This window comes from Myotis yumanensis, unplaced genomic scaffold (assembly GCF_028538775.1).
Source record: "Myotis yumanensis isolate MYYU_CA2020_CCGP unplaced genomic scaffold, mMyoYum1.0.hap1 SCAF_7, whole genome shotgun sequence".
Classification (NCBI taxonomy): domain Eukaryota; kingdom Metazoa; phylum Chordata; class Mammalia; order Chiroptera; family Vespertilionidae; genus Myotis; species Myotis yumanensis.
In genome coordinates, this window is record NW_027223758.1 from 32,868,843 (window position 1) to 32,895,578 (window position 26,736).

General features: G+C 51.2%; 1 protein-coding gene and 1 pseudogene across 2 annotated transcripts; one reads left to right on the forward strand and one right to left on the reverse strand.

Annotated features, from left to right (window-relative positions):
* Nucleotides 1-3,965: 3,965 nt before the first annotated feature.
* Nucleotides 3,966-16,906, reverse strand: TRIB3 (tribbles pseudokinase 3). Of its 2 annotated transcripts, none has more exons than XM_070420092.1 (4): nt 16,730-16,906; nt 12,589-12,879; nt 7,727-8,019; nt 3,966-5,291 (listed from the first exon to the last, which is right to left on the reverse strand). In XM_070420092.1, exons 2-4 carry the CDS (start codon nt 12,877-12,879, stop codon nt 4,799-4,801), a joined length of 1,077 nt encoding a protein of 358 aa, XP_070276193.1. In that variant the 5' UTR covers nt 16,730-16,906; the 3' UTR covers nt 3,966-4,798. The 2 variants fall into 2 exon arrangements, with proteins under 2 accessions (XP_070276193.1, XP_070276194.1); XM_070420093.1 differs by lacking the exon at nt 16,730-16,906 and adding an exon at nt 15,994-16,065.
* Nucleotides 8,817-9,527, forward strand: LOC139013786 (large ribosomal subunit protein eL21-like; annotated as a pseudogene).
* Nucleotides 16,907-26,736: the final 9,830 nt, after the last annotated feature.

A 26,736-nucleotide genomic window follows, 5' to 3' on the forward strand; every position in this document is an offset into this window, starting at 1 on the left:
AATTCCGGTCAAGGGCATGTACCTGGGTTGCGGGCACATCCCCAGTAGGAGGTGTGCAGGAGGCAGCTGATCGATGTTTCTAACTCTCTATCCCTCTCCCTTCCTCTCTGTAAAAAATCAATAAAATATATATATTTTAAAAATCCTAAAACCCCACCATATCTCAGGTCAATTGCTTCAGAAACCCTGGGGGTAGGCCCAGGTGTCAGGAGTTTTTACCAATGTCGCTGTCTGGTGTTCCTAATGAGAAGCCAAGTTTAAGAACCACTGTTAAGGAGAGTCTTCTGGTGACAAAGTCTCTTGGGTTTTGTTTGAAAATATTTATTTAGAACTCATTTCGTTGTTGTTGTTGTTAATTCTCACCTGAGGATATATTTTTCCATTGATTTTTAGAGAGTGTGGGAAGGGGGGCAGAGACAAAGAGAGAGAAACATCAATGTGAGAGAGACACTTCGACTGGTTGCATCCTGCACATGCCCCGACCGGGGCAGGGGATCGAACCTGCAACCGAGTTATGTGCCCTTGACCCTTCAGTCTGCGGGCCAACGCTCTAACCACTGAACAAGCCAGCTAGGGCTAGACCTCATTCTTGAGAGACATTTTCACTGGGTATAGAATTCCAGCTGGCATTCTAGCACCTTGGAGATAGCACTCCGCTGTCTTCTAGCTTCTGTGGTTGCTATTGAGACATCATCACCTGTCAGTCTGACTGCTGTGAGGTTTTTTAACAGTTTTATTGCGATGTAATTTATTTTATTTTTTTCCTGCGATCTAATTTATGTACCATAAGATCCACCTATCTAAAGTGTACAATTTAATGGTTTTAAGTGCATTTAAAAGCTGTGCAACCATCACCACAATCCAATTTTAGAACATTTTTATCACCCCTTTAAAAATATAAAAAACCCGGTACCCAATTGCAGACACTCCCCATCTGCCACCCTCCAGCCCTCAGCACAAATCTACTTTTGGTCTCTATAGATTTTCCTATTCTAGACATTTTATATTAATTAAATCTTACCATACATGGTCCTTTGTGACTGCCCTTCTTTCACGTAGCATAATGTTTTTTTGACGTTCATCCATGTTGTATGGCTGTTCTTTTGAAAATAATCTGGTTTTCCTTTCTGATTCTCTTAAGATTTTATCTTTGCTCTTTTTGCATTTTCACTATCATGTATCTCTGTGTGAAAACTTATGGAGTCTCTTGAATCTGTGATTGTTGTCTGATTTCTATCTCAGTAACGTCCTTTTTAGCCACATCTAATCTGCTGTTTAACCCATCTTTTGGATTTTTAATTTTGGTTATTGTGTCTTTTATTTTAGAAGATCTGTTAGGTTTTCAAATCTGTTATGTCACTTAATATAACCCCTGGTCATAGTATCAAGTTTGTTATTTACTGAAGCCCTGTTAGTAAACATTTATGTTTTATAACTTGTGCACGATAATATGCTACCTGAACTCTGAGCGTCTGTTTCTGCTCGTTTGCACTCCTGTTGCCTTGTTTCTCCTGCTGACCCTGCTGGTGTGTGACAGTCATGTTCCCTGCAGCCCTGAGGTCACCTGCACAAATCTATATTAGGGTAGATATATTCTTTCGGTTGTTCTGGTCTTAGCCTTGGCCCTTCAAGGGCAGACACCCTTCATCCCAGTGGGTAAACTCCAGTCATTCAAACCTGGGTTCAGTCCCACGGTTCACTATCTATGTGACTCTGGACAAGACATCCCCCCTCTCTGGGCCTCAGTTTTTCCCTCTGTACAATGATGATTATGATGGTCCCTCCCTCATAGGGTTGCTGTGAGGATCTGTATCAGTTATTGGTTGTTGATATGCAACAAATTATCCCCAAACTTAGCAGCTTAAAACAACAGTTTCTATGGATTAAGAATTTGGGAGCAGTTTCTTATGTCATTTGACTAAAGGTCTCTCATGAGGTTGCAGTTAAGATTTTAGCTGGGGCCTCAGTCATCTGAAAGCTTGATTGGGGCTGGAGGATGAACTTTCAAGAAAGCCCACTCATATGCCTGGCTGGTGCTGGTCAGTGCAGGATACCTACGTCCCTCACAACATGTACCTCTCCGTGGGGTGACTTGAGTGTCCTAGTCACATGGCAGCTGGCTTTCCCCAGAGCAGATGATATAGGCATCAAGGCAGAAGCCACAGTCTATTTTATGGCCTAACATAAAAAGTCATACTTCATCATTTCACAGTCTCCTATTAGTGACACTGGTCAGCCCAGCTCAGGGTGGGAGGGGACTACACAAGGGCATGGACACCAGGCCTCAAGGACCAAGGACAAGGCTGGCTATCACATGTCAAATGAGATAATGTATGTAAAGCACGTAAAACCATGCCTGGCACGTGGTATGTGCTCACAGTAAACACTAACCATTCCTAATAAGTGTCCTGGCTTTGCCCTAGGCATGTAGGATCTACACAGTAACCACTTTCATTCAGTCACCCAGCAGCTGTGTGTCAGGCACCACTCTAGGAGCTGGGGACACAACTGCAAACAAAACATAGTATGAAACCAACACAAACAAACATCTAGAATGTTCTGCCAGGTGGTGCAGAGTGTTATGAACAACCACAAAGGCAGGGAAGGGGAGAGAATGATGAGAGGATGAAGGCTACAGGTCTTTCCCCATAAAGCTGGTACGACAGTAGTGGTGGCTCAGAATTGGACCTCTGGTAAAGCCCTCCCACACCTGTGACCCCATCCTAGCCTCACAGGCAGCTAGAATTTATACCCATTTTACATCTGAGCGGGAGTCAAGCACCCAGAAGGAGCGGAAATGAGCTCTGAGTCCCTAAGGAATCAGGATTTCTCCCACTCCAGAGGTTCTCCAACTGGAATGCACAGCCATCACGGAGAGGCTGTTAGGAGGTGCGCGCGCGCGCGCACACACACACACACACCCCATCCCACATCTGACTCACTAGGTCTGGGGAGAGTCCAAGGACCTGCATTTCTTTTTATTTTTAAAAATGTATTTTTATTTATTTCAGAGAGGAAGGGAGAGAGAGATAGAAACATCAATGATGAGAGAGAATCATTGATCAACTGTCTCCTGCTCGCCCCGCACTGGGGATGATTGAGCCCCAAATCTGGACATGTGCCCTGACGGGGAATTGAACCTTGACCTCCTAGTTTGTAATAGGTCGACTCTCAACCATTGAGCCACACCAGCCCAGCAAGTATCTACATTTTTAAGCAAGCACCCCAGGGGGCACCCCAACCACATCTGAGAAACCCTGTTGTGAGGGCTTTGGTGAAGCAGGGGCAGGAAGGCCTTCTCTGACAAGTGCCAGAGGAGGCTCCAGGCCCAGCCTCAAGGAAGGGAACAGACTGAGGCCCAGAGACACCACCCAGCTCGACTCCAGGCGCTGAGTTCTCAAGTACGACAGACAGCGCCACCCTCCTTCTTCCTCGGGGCATAGATGTCTCTAATGTGATAGCAGGGACAACAGAGCCAAGAGGCAGAAAGAGACTGGGAGCCGTTCCTGCATCAGCCAGCCCTGAAACCACCCTCCTGTTGACGTCTTGCTTTGTGTGAAATACATTTCCTTCTGCTTTAAGCTACTTTGACTCAGAGTTTCAGGTACTTGCAGTCAAAATTGACCCCAGGTGACACCCATAGCCTCCAGAACAGTGGTTCTCAACCTTGGCTGCACATTAGAATCACCTGGGAATCTTTTTAAAATCCTGATTTCTGGGCCTCATCCTCCGGAAATTCTGTTTCTTTGTTACTAATGTTGTGGCCCCACCCCATAACAAAGAAACAGAATTTCCGGAGGATGAGGCCCAGAAATCAGGATTTTAAAAAAGATTCCCAGGTGATTCTAATGTGCAGCTAAGGTTGAGAACCACTGCTCCAGAAGAAAGGGAGGGAGTGCAGAGGACTCGCCGTGGGGCTGGTTTGGGAAAACGGATGAGAGACCAGAAGAAACGCCCGGGAGAAATAAAAGTATTCCAGAACTCCTTTATTAGGCACAAGGTAAAAATATATACTCGGAGCATCCAAAATCTACAGTGCTAATGTGGGGTTCTGGACCCCAAGTGTCCCCAGAACTGGACTTAGGACTTTCCAGGAGGCCAGGGGCAGACCCCACCTAATCCTGTGCCCCAACTCCAGTCAGCAGCTCGGGTCACGGCTGCTGAGGCGGACAGGCCTGGACCCTCATTCCCAACCACGCCTTGAGCTGGATGAGGACCCGCCTCACAGGTTGGACTCTTGATCTGCCAGCCCAGACCCTTGGCTCAGGCCTGGACAGAGGATCCCCTGACCAAGAGGACACAGCGGCTGGAGCGGAATTTGCAGCAGGGCCTGGGCTCTGGGCCTCGGGTGCAGGGGAGAGGCCTGAAGGCTTTGGCACAGGACGCTTCCCTTTCTCAGAGGTGCAACACACAAAGGCAGCTGGGTGGGTCGTAAAAGGGACTGTCCGTGACAGCAGTGCGGGGGTGCCAGCATGCGTGGACGCCGTCACCTGCACTGGTTGTACCCAGCCCAGTGCAGACACTGGCCTGTGGGGATGGAGAGACTGACAGCCCTGTGAGCCGGAGTTTTGTCTCTTGTTCACAGCTGTGTTCTCAGCACCTGGAACAAGGCACACAGTGAGCTCCCAACAGGTGTGTGAACCACACAGGCGTGCCTGCAGCACACTTCAACACGCCTCCTCTTTTCTCCCTCCTACAAGGCACTTAGGGTTTATCTCAGTTCAAAGAGGCAGGAGAGAGCTTGGGGACGCCCCAAACTCAATCCACAGTTCACAGCTGAGAGTCGGGTAGGGTAGTCCTAGCCATATAGGCCCACTTCCCTTTCTCCCTCCTCTGCCTCAACTTCCTCCAGCCCTGGCCCTTCGGGGACCACCTGGTCAGCCTCCCAGAGGTGGGCTCGGGATGGGACTGAGGGGGTTAGGTTCTCTCGCAGCCAGGGGTGCAGCAGGATCCCCGAGGCTGTGAGACGCTCAGCGGGCTCCCGGCGGAGCAGGCAGCGGACCAGGCAGCGGGCCGGGGCGGAGAGGCCCCGGGGCAGGGCGTAGGTCCCCCTGCGGATCTTGCCAAAAAGCAGGGCAGGCTCCGAGTCCTGGAAGGGGTAGTGTCCGGCCAGCATGGTGAAGAGCGCCACGCCCAGGCTCCAGACATCCGCCGCCCTGCCTGAGTAGGATACTCGCGAGCTGAGGATCTCGGGTCCCACATAGGCCGGGCACGCGTGCTTGTCCCACAGGGAGTCGTCGGGCCCGGTCAGCACGCAGGCGTCCTCCAGGTTCTCCAGCACCAGCTTCGTCCTGTGGCAGGGAGAGGGCAGCGGGTCAGCTCCTGCTGGGACCCCCACGCCCCCACCCACTCGACTCAAAGGCCTCAGGTTTGATTCCGGTCAAGAGCACATGCCCAAGTTTCCGGCTCGATCCCCAGTAGGAGGCGTGCAGGAGGCAGCTGATCAATGATTCTCTCTCATCATTGATGTTTCTATCTCTTTCCCTCTCCCTTCCTCTCTGAAATCAATTATATATATATATAATTTTTTTTCCTTAAGTAGAATCAGGATTTGAGCCCAGGTTTGTCTGACTCCATTGCCCTTCTCCTACCAACAGTGTTTCTCAAACTATTTCCTTGAGAAAAGAAAGAAGCACTTTCTCACCTCTGGGAGATCTGGGGGTGTTGTACCCACCCCTAAGCTTAAACTGATTTGAAGTTGTGCATTAGCTCAAAAATTTTACATTCCATTTCTTACTAAAGGCATTTTAAAATATTAAAATGGGTTTTGGGCTCGATCCCCAGTAGGGGGCGTGCAGGAGGCAGCCGAACAAGGATTCTACATTTTATACATTTTTAGTATAAACTGTAGAAGGAACTAGAAAATCACCCTTAGGCAAACATCACAGTGTAACTGCTACACTCGCTACAGGGAAGATAGATGGCTGCTAAAGTTAGTGGGTGAAACTCTGAGGAGAAACACATAATTTCAAAGCGCCTCGAGGTACTTATTAATGACGAGGTATTACTCACGGCATTTGTTAATTACAAAGGGCAAAATGGGAACTTCACAGTAGAGGCACCTGGCAGACACCACCCCAACCAATGATCGATGTTAATATCACCATCATGCACTTCCTGATATCATGCACTGAGAAGGACCTATCACTTTTTTTATCCTCACCTGAGGATATGTTTATTGATTTTACAGAGAAAGGAAGGAAGAGGGACGGGGGTGAGGGAGAGGAAGGGAGAGAGAGAAACATCTATCAGGGATCAAACCCGAAACCTTTTTGTTCCCTGACCAAAAATCGAACTCGTAACCTCTTGGTGTATGGGACGACGCTCCAACCAACTGAACCACCCTGCCAGGGCTTCTGTGGTATTCATGCCAAAGATGTATCACCTCAACTTAACCGGGAGAAAAACACCAGCTGACCTCTAATGGAGGGGCGTTCTACACAATGACTGACCGGTTCTCTTCAAAAGCATCCAGGTCAAGAGAGAACAGAAAAGCCTGAGGATCCGTCAGCCTGGAGGGCACGGAGGAGGCCTGACTGGCGAATGCGGGGTGGGACCCAAGGGCATAGGGGGAGACGGTGAAACCTGTGGTTTAGTTAGTAGTACGAAGCCAAGGTTACTGTTTTGGCTTTGGTAGTTATACTATGGTCAGGTAAGATATTAACTTCAGAGGAAATCGTGAAGAAAACATGGGACCTCTTTGAACTGTTTTTGCAACTTTTCTGAAAGTCTAAAAGTATTTGAAAATAAAGTTTTTTAAAATCCAATGGGGTCACCCTCCTCCCAAAAATACCTTGAAATGAAATCAATGTTCTAATGGGTGTGCATGTGCACCTGGTGGCTGGGTGAGCTGACACCCGGCATACTCCCAGGATCTGGGGTGGGGACAGGGTGCCAGGTCCCTTTCTGTCCCCCCTCCAAAAATCACTGATTTTCAGTTTCAGAGGAAAAGGTACCTGTATGGGAAGCTCAGGGTGCATTTTGGCTGTGGCCCTGAGCTGTGTGTGACCTTGAAATCCTGGCGACATCTTGACAATCCAGCCTTTCCCCTACCAATCGGGAAACTGAGGTCGGGAGACACTGGGCCACCCAGAGTCGGCAAGTCACCCAGCCAGGCCTCCCACCTCTCATGCTCAGAGGGAGCTAGGGCCCTGGCTCTAGAGTCACATCTGGGTTCAGATCCCAGCTTAGTATTTATTCAGCTGTCGGGTCTTAGGCTACTGACCTCGCTGGGTCTGTTTCCTCGCCTGCCATATGGGGACAATAGCAGTGTCCACCTCCTATTTACCAGGATCCAGGCCACGGCAGGCAGAGCAGCGATGCTCTCCATCACTGTCACTATTATCACAAAGGCAGCGCTGCCCTGGCCAGTTTGGCTCAGTGGATAGAGCATCGGCCCACAGTTCAGGGTTCAGTTCTGGTTGGGGCGCGTGCAGGAGGCAGCCAGTTGATGTGTTTCTCTCACATCGATGTTTCTCTCTCTCAGTCTCTCCCCCTCCACTGTCTCTAAAAATGGATGGAAAAATATGCTCCGGTGAGGATTAGCCACGAAGGCAGCGCTCCACCCCAAGGGGTTTCCCACAGGACTGGGTCCCCTTCTCCCCTGGACCGGGCAGTGGTGCTGTCCAGGCTGCTCCACAGTCTGTGTTGGCTACTTGGCCTTCCTGAGCCTTGGTTTCCCCGTTAGGGCCCACCTCCTGGGCGGCTCCTCTGTTGCCACACTCACCTCTCACAGTCGGCGAAGACGAAGCGTCGCAGCTTGAGGTCTCGCAGGACCAGACCGTGCTGGTGACAGTGCGCCACGGCGGCGGCCATCTGGCAAAAGAGCCTGGCGGCTTCAGGCTCGGGCAGGCGGCGGCGGCGGCGCACCAGGCTGTGCATGTCCCCGTGGGGCCGCGGGAAAACGGCGTAAAGGTGGTGTGAGCCTGCCAGGACCTCCACGGGCCGTGCCACATGCTTGTGGGGAGGCAGCCGCGAGTAGGGCTCTAGCACCTTCAGGCTCTCGCAGACGGGGTACACCTGTGGGCGGAGCACGGCATGAGCACAGGGGGCACCGCGTGGAGCCCAGGCTGACCTTGGAAACAGTCAGCTGTCCCTTACATACTACTGGGTGCCAGGCAGTGTGCCAAGCGCTCCTGCAGCAAGACACTCAACCCTGAGGAAGCCAAGAGGCCACACAGCCAAGTGTTCTTAACTGCTACCTTATATGTTCTTAAACTTAAGAGAATTGAAAAAATAACAGAGCCCAGCCAGTGTGGCTCAGTGGTTGAGCGTCAGCCTATGAACCAGGAAGTCATGGTTCGGTTCCTGGCAATGGCACATGCCCAGGTTGCAGGTTTAACCCCCAGTGGGGGACATGCAGGAGGCAGTCGCTCAATGATTCTCTCTCATCATTGATGTTTCTCTCTCCCTCTCCCTTCCTCTCCGAAATCAATAAAAAATATTTTTTTAACAAGAAAAGAAAAAGAATAGGCAACCCAAACAAAAATAACCCAGAAAGCAGGGAAATCCAAAAGAGCAGATGATGCAGAAGTAGCTTTATGCCCATTATCATCGCCATCAGAGCTTCCATTCTCTAGAATTCACACCGCCCACCCTTTCTTGCATTCCTACCTGTGCCAGCCACTGGGCATCTAACTTGACTCACAGCCATGGTCCCTGGCCTCCTGGTGCCCATCCAATACAGGATGCAGTAAATAGGCCCCAAAGCGACATATTTATGCACAATAAGCAATCAACGCAATTCTGATAAGTATTGCAAAGGAACCAAGAAAGGTGCTGGGAGCGGAACCGCCATCTTCCAGGAATTCGCCAAAATGACTAACACCAAGGGAAAGAGGAGAGGCACTGCTATATGTTCTCTAGGCCTTTTAGAAAACATGGAGCTGTTCCTCTGGCCACATACATGCGAATCTATAAGAAAGGTGATATTGTGGACATCAAGGGAATGGGCACTGTTCAAAAAGGAACACCCCACAAATGTCACCATGGCAACACTGGAAGAGTCTACAGGGTCACCCAGCATGCAATGGGCATTGTTGCGAACAAGCAAGTTAAGGGCAAGATTCTTTTTTTTTTAAAATATATTTTTATTGAGTTTTTACAGAGAGGAAGGGAAAGGGATAGAGATTTAGAAACATCCATGAGAGAAACATCGATCAGCTTGCCTCCTGCACACCCCCTACTGGGGATGTGCCCGCAACCAAGGTACATGCCCTTGACCGGAATCGAACCTGCGACCCTTCAGTCAGCAGGCCAAAGCTCTATCCACTGAGCCAAACCGGTTAGGGCTATGGCAAGATTCTTGCCAAGAGAATTAATGTACATATTGAGCATATTAAGCACTCCGAGATAGCTTCCTGAAACATGTGAAGGGAAATGATCAGAAAAAGAAGGAAGCCAAAGAGAAAGGTACCTGGGTTCAACTGAAGCGTCAGCCTGCTCCACCCAGAGAAGCACACTTTGTGAGAACTAATGGAAAGGAGCCTGAGCTGCTGGAACCCATTCCTTTCGAATTCATGGCATGATAAGTGGGGAAAAATAAAAAAGACTTCTGTGCTGATAAAAAAAAAGAAAGAAAGAAAGAAAGAAAAGAAAAAAAGAAAGGTGCTGGGATACAGAATAACTTGGAAGGGGGTACCTCTATTAGAAACTGTGGTCCTAAAGGGACTCTGAGGAAGTGACCTGAATGATTCAGAAATGCCCATGGGATATGTTTTCCAGATTGGGGGCGGGGGGGGGGGGGGTTGGGTGGGAGTCCAGACAGTGCAAAGGCCCTGAGGCAAAAATGAGCTAGATCAGCTCTAGGAACACAACCAAAGGTCAGGGCGGCTGGGATAGGGTGCGGAGGGAAGGGAGGGGAGGGAAGCATGTAGTAAGAGCAGCTCAGCTTGTGGGCTTTAAGGATATGAGATGGAAGCCTCCAACGTTCAGAGAAGAAGGTGACTTGTTGGAAGTCATACAGCCAGTCAGCGGCCTAGCTGGTGTACTCCCTTTGGTTCGCCTGACTTTAATCCCTTTGCATGTTATTTTAACTATGCCACACAGAAAGCAAAAATAAAGTACATACATATTTAATCCACCAGGAATAAAATGCAAGCATATGTCTTAAAAAATAAAGTTGAGGGGCATGGAGGAAATAATCCACAGAGACTTTTTTTTAAAGTTGGGGGGAGCACATCCCTGCCTCTGTGCATTTGCACTTGCCTTTCCGCCGCTGGATGCTCTTCCCTAAAGCTGCTCATGGCGCCAGCTACCCCTGGGGCCAGCTCCCCCAGCCCACACAAGTCACTACTCAGATGTCACCTCCTCAAAGAGGTCTTCCCAGACTTCCCTACCTAAAATCACCTGCACCTGCTACCCTCCCTGTTCCCCTCTCTGCCAGCTCCATAGCACATAGGATCACCTGACATAGATTACTCGTATTTCCTTGTTTACTGTCCAAGTCCCTCACTAGAACCTCCGCTGGATGAAACCTCAGCAGAAGTTTGTCTGTTTTTGAACTACAGCATGGTGCTCGCAGGTGCTCAACTAGTTTGTCCAATTAATGAATTAGGCCACAATCTACAAAGGCAGGTTGTTGGTCTTTCTACACCCTGACCAAAAGACCCTAGACATGTGGAATTGACAGGATACAGTCAATGACAGGTCAGCCCTCACAGTTCCTGCTGGTGTGGGGACAAGCAATCCCTGTAGACTCCCCTAAATGTTTCTCAATAATTGGGGCCGTATGAAAGAGCGCGGCTCTGGTTCCAGCTCGCTTTAGTCACTCCCCTCAGCATGGACTTCCTCCCCAGTGGGGACAGGGAAGAACCCTGATGCTGCAGGAAGGGGACCCAGAGTTCAGGGGCCCCTTAGAGTATCTGGGGCAGAGCACTGGGGAGCTGTATCAGGCAGCTCAGAGCCCTGATAAAGCTGATGGCTGGACCACTTGTCCAGATCTGTCCCCCTGCCCACTGCACCCCCATCAGCAGGAGCTGGAGCCAGCTGCTGCTGTTCCCAGGCCCCCTTCTACCCCTCCCCTATGTGCCTGGGTCTCCCCTATCTTCCATACCCCTGCCCACCGGGAGCAAATCTGCTCTGCTTGTGTCCAAACCACTTGTCCCAGCCTGCCGGGGCCCAATCTCAGCTCTGACACCTCCTGGCTCTGGGATGACAAGTAACCGCATCCTTTTGAGCCCCAGTGTCCTTTATCTATAAATGGGCCCAATAACAGTACCTACCTCAAAGATTGTGTGGAGATTAGAAGAGATTACGCACACTAAGCAATCAACACAGCCCCTGGTGCACAGCAAACACCCGTTTTAGACTTTCTCATCTCTCTTTGGGCTGTGACCTGCCAATGTCTTGTGTGGGCCTGACCCCTCGTGGGGTCTTGGTCTTGCCTGGTTCCTGATTTCGGCCTAGAACCCTGGACCTTGCCCTAGGAAGCCAGGCCCCATGTTATGTGGATTCGTGCATGACCCTTCTCCTCTCTTGACCTCAGTCTGTATCTGTAAAATGGCCAGAGGTTAGGTCCCATGACCTCCAAGATCCCAGGAGTTCTGATGCCTACTCTATCTCATCTTTCTCTTGTGCAAATGTCTTCCATGGCTTCCCACAGGAGGTCCTTTCTAGTGCTGTCATGCCCAGTGGCTGCCAGCCCCTATCTCCTGCCCCTGGCTGCACACCCTTCTCCACTCGGCCATGGTGAAGTCCTGTTAACTCCCTGAAGCGCCATGCTCTCCCTCCTCTAGGCCTCTCTGCACAGCTGTTTCCCTGCCCGGACCTCCCTCTTCCCGCTTCTCCCTAGCTAACTCCTCGGTCTTTTTCTGACACCCCCTTGTGTGGGGCACGGCCAGAGTGTTTTGGACAGGTTCAAGCCTTGGACTACTGAGAGGGCACAGTCCTCTCATTGCCACGTGCAAGTCCCAGCTTGGATGGCAGAGCCCTCCCAGCACAATTAGCCAACAGCTGTAGCTGTAAGCTTGAACCTGTGATCTGAACACGTGGCCCCACGTGCCTGAGTGATAGAGTTCGGGTGCATGCAGTGGAGTGGGATTGAAACCCACAAGAATGTTGTAAACATCTTGATCACGCCCTTACTCTGCCTCGTGGCATCTGCTATAAAATAAACACACCGTTTGTGGGCGCTGGCGCTGTCTCCTCATCAGGGAGCAGCGTCCCACCGAGACCCAGCTTTCATTCTCTTGTCTGTCTTTTCTAAGCCTTTCACCCCCCCACCCAGGGTCACTGAACCAGGCTGAGCTGGCATGGCACATAAGGCGCCTGGGGCTGAGTATGCCATGGCTGTGCTGGCTCCCCACACCCTTGAGTACATTAGAGGCTTTTCCCCTCTGCTGTCATGGTCCGTAAGCTCCACCCCTGCAACCTGTACCCATTATGGGGACCTAAGCTATGAATTCCCCAGGGCTGGGACCATCTGGTTTACTTCTCTGGTCACAGTCCAGCCTGGGGGGGCTCACTGACTGCTCCCAATAAACACAGGATGAAATGAATACACAGACCCCTCAGGCCTGACAGTCCTCTGCAGCCAAGGCTCCTTCCAGGCCCCTGTGATGCTGGAGGAGGGCCCCCAGGGGCACTTACCTGGCAGGTGTATTCGGTGCCTGTGGGGCAGTGCAGGGCCCGGTAGGCCCGGCCGCCCTCCTCGGGTTCCAGGAGGACATAGGGCCCAAGCCGGGAGGCAGTGGTCACAGCAGGGGCACGGACTGGAGCAGGGGGTGGGCTCAGGGGCAGAGGGCAGGGGGGCAGCCTGGGCTGGGGTCCACTTCGAGCTTGCTTCCGGGCGGGACACTCCGTGTCTAGGTCATCATCCAACTTCAACTGCTTCTTCCTGGAGGGAGTACCCATAGGAGCTGCCAGAGGAGTGGCTCGCATCTAGAAAGAAGGAGAGAAAGACACCAAAGTCAGGCTGCCTGGGGGCTCCTCTCTCCCCCTGATGGGAGGGCACATTGGCACAACTCACACCGACGGTGACTTGGCAGTGTGCACTACACTGACAACGGCATGCACCCTTGACTGGGTGCCTCACTTCTTGGATTTATCCTCCAATTAAAACACCCCAAAGTTAGCCTTAGCTGGTTTGGCTCAGTGGATAGAGCACCGGCCTACAGACTGAAGGGTCCCGGGTTTGATTCCAGTCAAGGGCACATGCCTGGGTTGTGGGCTCAATCCCCTGTGTGGGGTGTGCAGGAGGCAGCCAATCAATGATTCTCTCTCATTTTTGATGTTTGTATCTCTCTCACCCTCTCTCTTCCTCTCTGAAATCAACAAAAATATATTTTTAAAAATACCCCCAAATTAAGTATGTAAATTAATCAGAGCCTTGTGTCTAAGAGCAAAAGGCAGAAAACACCCCCAAATGTCCAGTAGTAGGGGACTGGTTAAAACATCATGACACAGCCATAGTGAAATACTATACAGTTCTGAAAAGGGACCAGGAAGCTCTCCATACTAAGGTAATGATACAAGTACAAGGCTATTCCTGTAGCCCATGTAATAGAGACAATTGAATGTCCATCATTAGGGGACTGGTTACATACATTATATGTCATCCATACAAGGAACAATTGTACCCATTTAAACGATTGAGGCAACTCTTTATTGCTAATTGGAAAGGTCTCCTAAGTGATTTATTAAGTGAAAAACAAAAGTAAAGTGGAAAGATGGATTTGGTAGTTAATGAGAGGAAGAAAGAAAGACTTTGCATGGTATCTATTGAATATTATAGGGTAGGCAGCTGGTACCCATGAAAGGGAGAAAGGGGCGGGAGGCAGGGGGAAGGAGGGAGGAAGGTACATATGACTGAGTACTCTGGAATGGATATACTGTCACGTGAACAAAGCGAGCTGCCGAACAATACACCTAAGATGCCCTCATTTATGTAAAAACCCGGCAGCATACACTATGATGTCTCTCCATGTTTACACAGCGATAGCGGTGGAAATGCACAGGGAAAAGTCTGCAAGGACCCAGGTTTAGCTGGCTGCACAGCAGCTCCTGGCCTCCTGGGAAACTTCTAGAAGAGGAAGGGATTTGGTCAGGAGGCAAGTGAATTTTTTATTTCAATATTTTAAAATAAAGATTCTACGTTCATTTATTGCTTGAGTATTTCAAAAAAGATGAGTGGATTTCTTTTTTTCAATTGTGAACTTTATGACTGCCTGGTGGCCCGAGAGCTACCAGAATCACAGCGTCCACACACAGAGCCCACCCGCTGCCAGCTCAGTGTCATCATGAGGTGAGAAGTGAGGCAGGGCAGGGAGGTCTCTCAAAGGCCCCAAGAGTTCATTCATTCAAAGGCAGAGGAAGTCACCAGCCTTGCAGCTGTGTTGCTGTGTGTGGTGGGTGGAGGAACAGGCAATGGCATGTCAGGCAGAGAGGTTCTCTCTAGAACCCATCTCCCCACCCATTCAGAGTCCAGATGTGGGCCAAGGAGGCCCAGGTATAAGGTGTGAGAGGGAGAGAGACTTCGGCCTGATTAAAGACCTTCCCAACAGTTTGAGGCATGATTCATGGGGAAGCATCACTCAGAGTCCATTCTCGGACTGACACCCACCCTCCAATCACGCTACTCGCTAGTGCATGGGCCGCCTTGGGAGGGAGGGAGGGAGGGAGGGAGGGAGCCCCCACCTTGAGTCAAAGGCCGTAATCCTGTCTTGGTAAGAATGCAGTTGGGGGCCGAAACCGGTTTGGCTCAGTGGATAGAGTGTCGGCCTGCGGACTGAAAGGTCCCAGGCTCGATCCGGTTAAGGGCATGTACCTGGGTTGCAGGCACATCCCCAGTGGGGGGTGTGCAGGAGGCAGCTGATCGATGTTTCTCTCTCATCGATGTTTCTGACTCTCTATCTCTCTCTCCCTTCCTCTCTGTAAAAAAATCAATAAAAAATATTTAAAAAAAAAAAAAAAAAAAAGAATGCAGTTGGGGGTGGCACTCATCAAATATTCCCGGACCCTTCCCAGCTGGGTAGCCCTGGGCAAGGTCTTCAACCTTCCTGGACCTCAGTTGCCTCACAGGCTACAAGGCTCATAGGATTTTTGTGGGAAGAAATTAAAACACAAATAGGGTAGTATGGCCCTGTTACATGATAGGTATCAGGAAATAGTCAATACTGTATTATTATTATTATTATTATTATTACTATTATTCATAGATGAAGATGGCTTAAGTACTACCTTGGGAGCCTCAGAAATCTCCCTAGGGATGAGGCTAGGGATAACACTCCTTACTTCACAGGTTTTTCTGAGTCAAGCAAGGTGCTCCCTGGCCGTGTAGATGCTTGTGCCTGGGAGGCAGAGACACGGGGAGTGGTTCTCCGGGGGTTGTATCAGCACCCCGGGTTTATTGGACCCTATCCATGCCTCAGAGCCGGGTGGGGCGGTATCTGAGTCTATAGATGAACAAGGGAATTGGCAGGCAACACTGAGGGATCTCCACTGGAGGGTGGGGCAGCGCCTACTCCCTGACAGCCCGGGTGGGGGAAAAGGGCAGGTCACACCAAACACACACTTAAACAACGGGGCAGACAGGTGTGCATGTGCCCCTCAAAAACACACTTTGTCCAAGCCAGCCAGCCCCGACACACAGCCACAGCAGAGGGGGGCACACACAGCCTTAGGTGACACACGTCTCCCTCCTCGGGCAAGCGCGCACGTACACTCACACACAGAGCTCTCCCACCGATCGCGTTCACGTCCACACGACGGATACCGACTAGCCACACACAGTCCGACATCCCCGCCCCGGTCCTCCCACCCCCGGGTCTGGCTGGAGGCAGGCCCTGGCCTCGCACAGCCGGGAGCCAGGCTCCTCCCTTGGGAGCGGAAGCGGAGGCTCTGGTGTCCGTGTCCCAGGACAGAAGGTTCATCGGCCACCAAGCGGCCGCGCGGAGACCTGGAAGGGATGAGGCCGAGGGAAGGAGGCTGGGCCCCAGGGTTGGGGGCAGGGGTGCACCTCGCCTCCCCCTCCCAGCCTGTAGGTACAATGCACACCTTCTGCAGGAGCACAGCACACGCGAGCACATGCAGCGTGTGAACCTGGTGCCGCACCGGAGACCCGTGGCGGCCGCCCCGCACTCACCCGGGTCCCCATCCGCGCGCTGCTTCCGCGCTCCCACGGGCCCTCCGCGGGTCCCCCGCCCCCGAGGCGCCCAGCCCTGCCCAGCGTGTCCCCCGCACAGCCAGCACCTGCCACCAGGTGCTCGGCCATCCTCGCAGCTCGCACCGTCCACGGAGACACAGAGCCCCGAGACACATCCCCACGCAGACCCCACGGACACCCCCACAGTGACAGACCCTGCACACCGTCCTCCAGTCCCCCGAGGCCCCCCACAGTCCTTTACACACGACCGCCTGCACCAAACCACACGACACATCACCCAACACACACAGCCGCACACCTCTCTCGGGGCGCCACCCCGACAGCTCAGTGCCCGGCCCCCTCCGCCCCGGGACACAGTTGACACCCGGGCGACCCCAAGCCCGGCGGGGCCGCGTTACCGGAGACCCGGCGGGAACGCACGGCCCAGGTCGACCTCCACCTCCGACGGCGGGTTTGTTAAACGGTGTGTGTGTGTGTGTGTGTTCGCGCGCGCCCGTGTAGGGGTGCGCGCGCGGGGGGTGCGCTCGTGCGCGCGTGTGTGTGACATGCGGCGGCCCGGAGGCTCCCGGGCCGCCCTCCCACCGGTGGCCCCTCGATCCTACCCGCCCCTGGCCCTGCGCCGGGTACCTTGTCCTCGTGCAGCACAGGAGCCCGAGCTCAGAGTCTCTGAGCTCCGCTGCGGCCGAGCTCGGCGTCCGTGGGACTCTGGCCTCGACCCCCCACGGCCTCACGGGTGCTGAGCCGCCGCCGCTTCCGACGCAAGTTTCTCGGGGACACGGGGCGCCCAGGCTCCGGCTCTGGCCCGGGTGATGCAAACCTGAGCTAATCCGCCGCCGCCTGATGCGCTCGGGCCCGGTATTGCACCATCCCCGGCGCTCCGCCCCTCGGGGTCGTGCCCGAGCGCGCCCCGCCCCGCCACACCCTCACCCGCCAGGGCACCTCGCCTCTCGGGCCCTCTAGGGGTGTCTCGCCGCCAGCCCTTTCCCTTCCCGCCCCGCGCCCCAAGTTTGAGTGTAGCCACCAGCCACGGATTCTCCCTATCATCTCGGGAAACGCATTTTGCTTTTCTGAACCTCAGTTTCCCCCTCTGTGAAATGGGAGAAAATGTCTTTCCTTCTCAGGATGGTGCTGAGGAGAAAAGAGCAAACCATGATAGTGTCCCAGGCGCTTCCCGATTAGCAGACACTTTCCCACCATTGCATTCTTAAACCTTTGGAGAACCCGTGGCGGCAGGAAGTTCGGGTATTCCCATTCTACTAAGGTGCAGCTCGAGGCTCGGCTGTGGGAAAGCAGCCCAGGAACTTGCAAAAACCAGAGTTATAGGAGCTGATTCGGGCTCAAAAGGGCCAGTGTAGTGCCCTGGGGAGGCCTGATGTTGGGTGGGCTGCGCAGCATTCATTTGCTAAGAGCAGTGCAGCCTAGTGGTTAAGAGCAAGCACCCTAAACCAGCCTGCCTAAGAGTGCACTCACCTCTGCCCAGACCCCCTGTGCTACGTCAGGAAAGCTCTTTAAAACCCTGCTTCGGCCTTGGGAGCTGTGGCTCCATTGGTTGGTTGGGCGTGGCCCCGTGCATTTTAAGATTACCGGTTAGATTCCCAATCAGGGCAAGTGCCTTGGTTGCACGCTCTATCGCCCGTAGGGGGCGTGCAGGAGGCAGCCAATCCATGTTTCTCTCTCTCTCTCTCTCTCTCTCTCTCTCTCTCTCTCTCTCCCCCTCCCGTGTGTGTGTGTGTGTGTGTGTGTGTGTGTGTATCAATTTCCTATTCTATGAAATGGGCTTATAAATAGCACAGCACTCACTTTGTAGGATTGTTGCTTGAATTAAATTAATACATGTAAAATGCTTACAACAGTGGATGGTACATTGTAGGTGCTCAATAGAAAGACAGATGCTTAATAGAAAGAGTGGGCACAGTGGAGGCTCGGAGAGGAGAAGGCAGCTGTAAGAGGACTTGCACCCCAGGTCTGGCAGGCCCAGTGGCACTTGCTGTTTGGGGAAGCATTGCTGTGCACCCCCGCATCCGGCACCCAGCACCTTTCCGTGGAAATCCTGTTTGGGTCTTGGTGTGGAATATACCAGTGTCCAAAATAACTCCTCAGGCAGAGGCTGAATGTGAGGCGAAGGGAGTCGCCTTTGTTTCCCTGGTTCCAGAACCCCAGGGACCAGCTCACCTGTGGCTCAGAGCTCTCAGGGCACAGCAGGGGAGTCTGGGATTTCATTTAACCCTGGAGACTCCGCTGCCTGCGAGGGATAAATGAATTCATTTTCTACACCAGGACACTCCGACTCAGGTTGGAAGGACCCAGAGCTACAAGGGGCAAAGAAAGAAAGGGGTTGTTTGTCTTCTGAGCGCATCTATGAAGCCAGCACTCTGCTGGATTTATTCACACATTCCTAACTTTGTTTCCTGCTGTGTCATGTTCTGAATGCAGGGGACTTATCGGTGACAAGACTGACCTACCCCTGTCCTCACAGATTCTATAAATTAGTGGAGAGACAGACCATAAAATCAACAAACTAAGATGATTTAAAATAGATTATGTGTCATGTCTTTTCTGGAATAAAATTGGGTAGATTTGTTCTCTATCACGTATGACCGAGGGAGAGATCTTTTCAGTAGGAATCATCCGGAAGGTGGTGCTTAAAGTAGTATCTTAAGGAAGGAAAGGGATAACGAGTGCAAAGACGTGAGGGGGAGACAGGAAAAAGTAAGCGCAAAGGTCCTGAGGCAATGACAGAACTGAGGTGGGTGCTGTCATCTCGATTTAAGGTCAGGAATTTGCCCAAGACCACCCAGCTCATTGTAGAGGTGGGCTTGGATTTGAAGCTGGGGCTGCTGGCCCCAGAGCCCACACTGGTAGGGGCATTTCATAATCTTTGCAAACCAGCAGCCTCCACCACACTTGTAGGTGTATCTTCTCTGAAACATTCTGGGCTTGGCTCCCAAGTTTGAGGCCAATGTCACAGTTGAGGGTGTCCAATCCCAATTCTCTGGATCGGCACTTTCCAATAGAACATAACATGAACCATCTGTGTAGCTTCAAATTTTCTAGTTACGCATTAAAGAAGAATAAAAAGAAACAGGTGAAATTAATTTAATAATATATTCTATTTAATCCAATATATAGCATATTATCCGTTCAACAGATAATAAAATATTAATAAGGTCATCTAATTTTCATACTAATGTCTTCAAAATTGGTATCTCGTATTAGTTTGGACACAAATCCGCATGGAATTGGTAACCGTTAGTCGGGCCAACGTGGCTCCGTGGTTGAGCATCGACCTATGAACCCGGAGATCACTGTTCAATCTCCGGTCAGGGCATACACCGTGGCTGTGGGCTCGATCCTCAGAATGGAGCATGCAGGAGGCAGCCAATCACGATTCTCTCTCATCATTGGTGTTTCTATCTCTCTCTCCCTCTCCCTTCCTCTATGAAATAAATAAAAATATATTAAAAAGTGAGAAAATAAATGGTGACCAAAACCTTCACACACACACACACACACACACAATTAAATGCAAAAAATATGCACTTTCCTGGAGAGAAAGGAGTTCTGCTTTCATAGATTCGCTTCTCTCCAGGCCCAGAACATCCTCCACCCAGGTGTCTGAGCCAAGAGGGCTGCATTGCCATTTGGTGTAGTTCGTTAGAATGAGCCCAGACTCTGACCCTCGGTGCTGAGCACAGGAAGTTGGAAGGCTGTGCTCCAAGAGAAGGTGCGTGGGGGTCCGAGGAGGCTATGATAGGAGCCACGCCTGCTCCCTCCCATTCCACTCAAGTGTCGCTAGTGACTGCTGCATACCTGAAATCCCACACCTGGTGTCCTTAAACTTTCATCTTTATAAATTCTCCCCTCTAACGCGTGGAAAGAGTTCTGGTTAGGTTTTAGGTTTGGCTGAAGCCACTGACCCTGTGAGATCGGGGGCAAATCATCTCTACTTTTGGGGCCTTCGTTTTCTTGTCTGTAAAATAGGAAGAGAGAGTTGATTAGGTCGGTGTTTTCCAACATATGATATGCACAGCAATGGTTTTAGGGGCTCCAGACGCTATTACATAACATCGAATCCTATCATGATATGTATATTTCCTTTTGACTTTCTCCCTGTTCCTCCAATTACTGGGGGAGAAAATCTCATTTAATAGCTTCTGTGTCTTTAACACTTCACTGGCTAAGGAAGCGAAAGCAGGACTCAGCTCAGAGCTGTCAGCAAGAAATGGGATTTAACTAGAATTTTAAAATCTTGCTTTGCTTTCCTGGTATTTAACTTTTATGATTCCTTCACCTTCATGGTAAATGATAGTGGTTTTCCATTTGAGATTAGTAACTTCCCACTTTAAATAAATTTTTAAAAAATGAGTTGATCGAAAGCAAAACAGTATAGAACTAATATATGGATTTGGGCCAATGGACTTGGGAAAGATGGTGGGTGATTCAAGAGTTGCAGCTTTAGCCTCCGCTTGGGGAGCCCTTAAAAAGAGACTGGGCACCACCCCTTCTCTGGGGTCTCCCAGGGGCTTTGTAGAAATCCTTCATCATCTGAATCAGGCTCTGGCTGGGCCCCGGGAAAGCAGGCAGGCCAGGGCCCGGGCAGCATCAACCCAGTGGTAGCCACAGCCCTGCCGAGGGACCTTGCTCTGTCTGCCCTGGAAGCCTGGGCTTCCTTTGCAAAGAATGTAATTCCTCTGCCGGCGCATCGAGCATGGCCCCGTGTGGGTGCTTCCCTTACATCCTCTCACTGCATCCTCCAACCTCCCCACCAAACTGCTGTCTCATCCCTGGAGGAAGATGAGGAAACTGGGGCTCAGAGAGGTGAATCACCGCTCTAAGGCGGGAGGGGGCCTGGCGGGTCTTTGGCCATTGCGTTATGCCACCTCCCAGACCTGAATCAGGTGTATGACACTGAGCAAGTCACTCCGCTACTCTGAGACCCAGAGCCGACATCTTTAACACGGAGTCAATAAGGGCATCCTCCTGATAGGGTTATTGAACTGCTCATTGTTATTGGTAACTGCTATTGGATTAAATGGAAGTTAAATGAGTTAATGCAGGCAACGTGTTTAGAAAAGTTCCAGGCACTTGATGATGTGACTTGTCTCATTTCCACGGAGCCCAGGCTGCCACCTCTCCCCCAGCCGCCCAAACCCACCCCCCTTGAAAGCTGAGGGTGACAGAGAAGTAGGGACACATTTCCTGAGCATCGCCCCTGAGGCGGGCCTGGGCAGTGGCCTTCATCTGCTCTCTCATGTAATCCTGACCACAACCCTAGGAACCAAGGAGGAATTGATGCCTTTTCACAAGTGAAAAAACCAGGTGTCAAGGGAGAAGTAACCGGCCGGGTTCACACAGAAAGCCATGAGGGTCTGAACCAGGCCCTGGTCGTCCCAAAGCCCCTGTCAGTCTGTTACTTCAGGAGCCTCCATGAGATCCATTGAAAGTTCCTGGGGGGTCCCATGCCCTCCTCAAGGGTGAGAGGTCCTCTCCCTAACCTGTGGTGGGAGGAGCTAGAAACGGCACAAGGGGGGAAAGTTGGTTTCTGGTTCTGACCTTGCCCTGACAGGGGGGTGACCTTGGGCAGCCACTAGGCCCTGCCTGGCCTCAGCCACACCATTACTGCTCTGTGTGTCATGGGTGGGGCTCTCCACACTTCTAGGGGTCCTGCTGCTCTTGTTACCTCCCAGCAGGGAGGAGGAGGGAGCCGGTGATCCACCCCCTCCCAATACTCGCTTTGCTGATGAATTGCTGCCATCCGATCCCTTCCAGCTTGCCAGCCTGCCTCCTGGGGGTCCTGAAGCCTTCCAGGCTAGGGAGGGAGAGGGATTATGTATATTCAATCCAGGCCAAAGCCCAGCCCTTCCCTTTCTGAGAAAAGACTGCCGGTCTGGTAGGGACTAGGCGGAGGGTGTCGAGGTGTTCAGCCAGCAGCCAGTTGCATCAGAAACCTTGCACAAGGCGCCCCATAGCTCTTACCCCCACCCTCGTCCCCTGAGGTGCCAAAGTGAGGACTGTTAGGCCTTGTAGGGAACACCAACCCAGGCCTGGTCCTCAGGGAGTGGCCGGGGAAGGCAGGGGTTGAAGGGGAGAGTTTGGAGCAGGTGCTGCTCATCTGCTTGGGGAATGGAACTTTAGGCTGAAAGGTGCTTCTCCAGGAATCCAGAGCCAAGCCACCGGCTCAGTTCCGCCCTGGAGAAAGGGGACACTGACTGAGCCTATTCCCTCACTTTGGACTCCAACTGGTCTCTGACTTGAAACCTTGGACACAGCCTGGTCACTGAACCCTGAGCACAGCCCCAGCCATGGCTAAAGCCTGACCCTGTGCCCACACTGAGCGCTGACTTGGTCACGGACTGGGCACACTCCTTTTCCCAGGCTGACCCCTGACATAAGTCCAGTTCCAGCTCCTGAGACACTTAGCTCTAATTCAGTGCTGCATTTCAAGAATGTTTAAAACATGCAATGCCTGACTATTTATTTAGTCAGGGGCACTGCCCTCTTTTCCTTTAGATTGTCAAATAAAAAATTACAATAGCCAACACAACAATAGCTGTCAGGTGTGAATGAAACAAAATTATATCTTTTTTTTATCAGCTTGGCAAAAAAATATATATTTTGGTGTGCAGCGGAATTTCAGTAATTAGTTTCTATGTACCATGAGATGAAAAAGATTGAAAATTGCTGCTCTAATTCATGAACTTGGACCCCAGTCCCCAGATAAGCCCCAACTCCAGCCTCAGGCCTGGTCAGACACTCTCTGGAGAATCAGGAGAGCTGTGCTCAGGCACAGGCATCCAGAGCTTGGCACCTGCTGGCCTCCCTTCTGGCCCTTTAACCGCTCCCAGGCTGAGGGTAGCTCAGGGACTGGGTGGAACTGGAGGCCCCATGGAGCTGTCCTCTGGCCAACCCCACACTGTGACTCAGCAGGGAGCTGGGTGTGGAGTCAGGGCCGTGCTGAGTCAGGACACGGAGGGAGGCCAGACGCTCTGAGGTCCAAGCTGCAGGCGGGGTTTGGGGAGGGCCTGGATCTGCATATGGATCTGGGAGTGGCCGGGGAGGACTGCACGTGGCCAGTAAGACCATTAAGGTAAAGCAGTCCAGCCCAAATTCTATCCACCCCCATCTACTCATTTATTACACATTTTCCATCACTCATCCATATGATTGTCTCTCAGAGGATATTGTCCTTTTCCTTCATAGCATATATGGTAATTAGGAATTATATATGTATTTAATGACATGTAATTTTTATATATTAATAATATGTAATATATATATATATATATATATATATATATATATATATCCCACTAAATTGTAAACTCCCTTAGGGTAGGCACCTGCTGGTTTGGCTCATCAGTATATCTCCAGTGCCTAGTATAGTCTTGGGCATGGTAAGTGCTCAGTAAATATTAGCTGAATGGATTCAATCCCTCCACCTATTTATTCATCCCTCATCCATCCATTTATCATTCACCCATAACCCATTTCCCACCATCTATCCATTCAACTTTCTCCTACTATCTCTCCATTCTGGAGCTACCTATGTATCTTTTTGCACCAGTCAACCCATTTATATTTCCCTCATCCATTCAACAAATATTTACTGGGCACCTCTTACTTGCCAGGCACTGTTCTAAAGGCTGGAGATACTGCAGTGAAAATAACAAACAAAAATGGGACTTACCCCCCCCCCAACCCCCAGTAAATAGAAAACATGCAAGAAAAACCATAATAAATGCTTAAATGATAGGGCATGTTGGAGGGTGATAAGCAAAAAAAGTAGAAGAGTGGGTAAAGAGGATCCGGAGCGGAGGGTGGAAGCAGACAGTGGCTCTAGTGAGTTCCAGCGGATCCCACAGGACTCTCTGGGGGGCAGAATGTTCAGGCAGGGGCAATGGCTTATGCCGAGGCCAAGGGGAAGCTTGACTGGTGTGCTGGCCAAGGCGGTCAGTGTGGCTGGAGTGGAGCAAGTCAGGGGAGGTGGTAGCAGATGAGGGCAGGGGGGTCAGGGCGGGTTCAGACCATCTGGAGCTTAGGAGGCCTTTGGAAGGACTCTGGGAAGAAGGGAGCAGAGGTTGCAATACTTTAGAGAAAAATCCAGTGGCTTAGAGCAGGGCAGCGGCTGTACAGGTGTGATTGGATTCCGGGTAAAGCTAAAAGGTGGAAGTAACAGGATTGCTGATGCTTCAGCTCTGGAGTGTGAGGAAATGGGAGGGTCAAGGACACCTCCAAGGTGTCTTGGCCTGAACAACGGCAAGCGTGTAGCTACCATCACATGAGATGAGCAAGGTGTTTGGGGAAGACCAGAGGTTCAGCTTTGGGAGTTTTGAGTTTGAAGTGTCTCTTAGACGTGCTAGAGGAGACGTTGGGTAGGCAGTTGGATGTATGCCCTGGAGTTCAGGGGAGAGGTCTGGGCTGAAGATAGGAACTGGAGAGCACCAGGGACTGAGTCCTGGACCACTCTAGCAACTTTGGGAGAAACAAAGTTGAGGTAGGAGAACAGCCAGGAGAGTATGAAGGCCTGGATGCCAAGTGAAGAGAGAAGATGTATTAGGGGGCACAGAATGATCAAAGGTGTTAATCAATTTGGAAGATGAAGACTGCAAGTTGAGCATTGGATTTAGAAACAGGGCGACCTTAACAAGAACAGTTTCCATGGGGGTGGGGTGGGCAGGTAGAAGGGTGACTGGAATGAATTTGAGAGAGAAGAAGAATTAAAGGCAGTGAGTACAGACAATTTTGCAAAGACTTTGCTGCAAAGGAGAGCAAAATAAACGGGTGGTAGCTGTGGGCAGGGCTGTAGGATCACAGGAAGGCTGTCGTCTTAAGATCCATCCATCAGCCATTCATTCATGAAGCCATTCATCCACCATCTGTCTGTCCATCCACCAGTCACCATGCATCTACCTGACCATCCACTCCTCATCGGTAAGCTAAGAGGTCTGTCCTGAACTCCTTCAGAGTCCCAGCTAGTGCTAACCAGAGAAGGGCGACAGGTTTTTCTCTTCCAGGACATTCTGTCCCAGGGGACAGGTAATGTGTGGACATATGGTACTTTCCAGAGGACAAGTTCTAAAATATTTTTACTTATTTATATTTTGGCTCAAAATCCCAAAGGTACAAGGTATAGAACTAGAAAGGTCTCCTCCCATTCCTGTCTCTAGCCCCCTCGTTCTCTTTCTGGGGGTAACCAATTATCTTGTGTTGTCTTCAAGACATTAAGTTGTAACTATTTACTTTCCCTGTGTACACAGATGAGAGCATACACAGTCCTTCAGATAGCTTTTTTCTCTCTACTTCACAGTTTGTCTTAGGGAAGACAAGACCTTCCTGATTCAGAAAGAAAGACCTTCGGTTCAGAAAGACCTTCCTGACTTTTTGTAGCTTTGTAGTATTCCGTTGTAGGGATGTACTGGTTTATTGAAACCATTCCTTGTCAACGAACATCTGGTTATTTCCAGTCTTTTGCTATCACAAACAATGGAACAATGCTGCAGTGTTCAGACACGGGGAGTAGATTAGAATTTCTGAGCTGATTTCCTAGAAGCAGAATTACTAAGTCAAAAGTCTGTGCATTTTCACTTTCGATGGAAGTTGACTCCCCGATCCAGACGGAGCCAAAGCACCTCCTACTGGCAGAGCGTGAGCGCCACCCTGGGCAGGAGCCTGTGCTGTGGGGGTGTCTGAGCTTCGCCGATCCGATTGGGAAAAGCAAAAGTGTCTTCACGCAGCTTGTATTCGTTTCCCTTGTTCTGACATGAATCTTCTCCCGTTTTACAGCTGCTAAGGCAGAGCAGGAAGAGGAACTTCTCAAGGTCAGTGCCCCCAGGCCGCTGTGGTGGGCTGTGAGCGGCCCGTCTTGGGAGGTGACTCAGCAGAGGGAGGAGGAGGCCAGGTGGTTGCCTGGCAAGGGCTGTGCTCAACGCCTCTGTCCTTGGCTTGCCCTCTCCTCCCAGATGTGCCTCTGGACTGTCATCTCCCCAAAGTCTGCAGCCCCACCGGCCACTCCAGATCTCACCCCCACTCCCCCATCCCCCCATCTCCCCTCCTCAGGAAGCCATCTCCCCCTTCCTGCCATTTCAAGTTCCCTTGGCCCAGAGCTTCTGGAAGGCCGAGCTAAGGGGACAGCCAGCCCTCCTACGTGGCCTCGTAAGACACCAGGGAAAATGTTAGAATCTTAGGTTGTCTCTGCTGGTCTGGCACTCAAGTGACGGTCAAGCCCACACCCCCTCATCATGGGGCAGTGTGCAGAGTGTATGTGTGCTGATGTGCGTATATTGGTGTGTATTGCACAGGTGTGTGTCTCTGTGGCAGCCTCGAGTAAAGAAAAAAAACAAACACCTGGTTCTCGCATTGCAAACTGGACCTGAACCCCTGCTTAGCCTCTAATTAGTGGTGTGGCATTGGGCCAGTCACTCACCCTCAATGAGCATCAGTTCTCTTGTCTATAAAGTTGGAATGATAGCCCTGGCCAGTGTTGCCAAGTGGTTAGAGCGTCAGCCCACACACTGAAAGGTCTTGGGTTTGATTCCCGGTCAAGGACCCGTATGAAGTACCCGGGTTGCAGGTTCATCCCCAGCCCCAGTGGGGTCTCTGGGGCCTTGTGTTCGGGAGGCAACCAATCAATGTTG

Coding starts and splice junctions, on each gene's coding strand:
- TRIB3 (XM_070420092.1), bottom strand. CDS start 12,879: ATGCGAGCCACTCCTCTGGCAGCTCCTATGGGTACTCCCTCCAGGAAG. Junction 8,020..12,588: donor GCACCGAATACACCTGCCAG/GTAAGTGCCCCT, acceptor CTCCGCCCACAG/GTGTACCCCGTCTGCGAGAG. Junction 5,292..7,726: donor GTCTTCGCCGACTGTGAGAG/GTGAGTGTGGCA, acceptor TCCCTGCCACAG/GACGAAGCTGGTGCTGGAGA.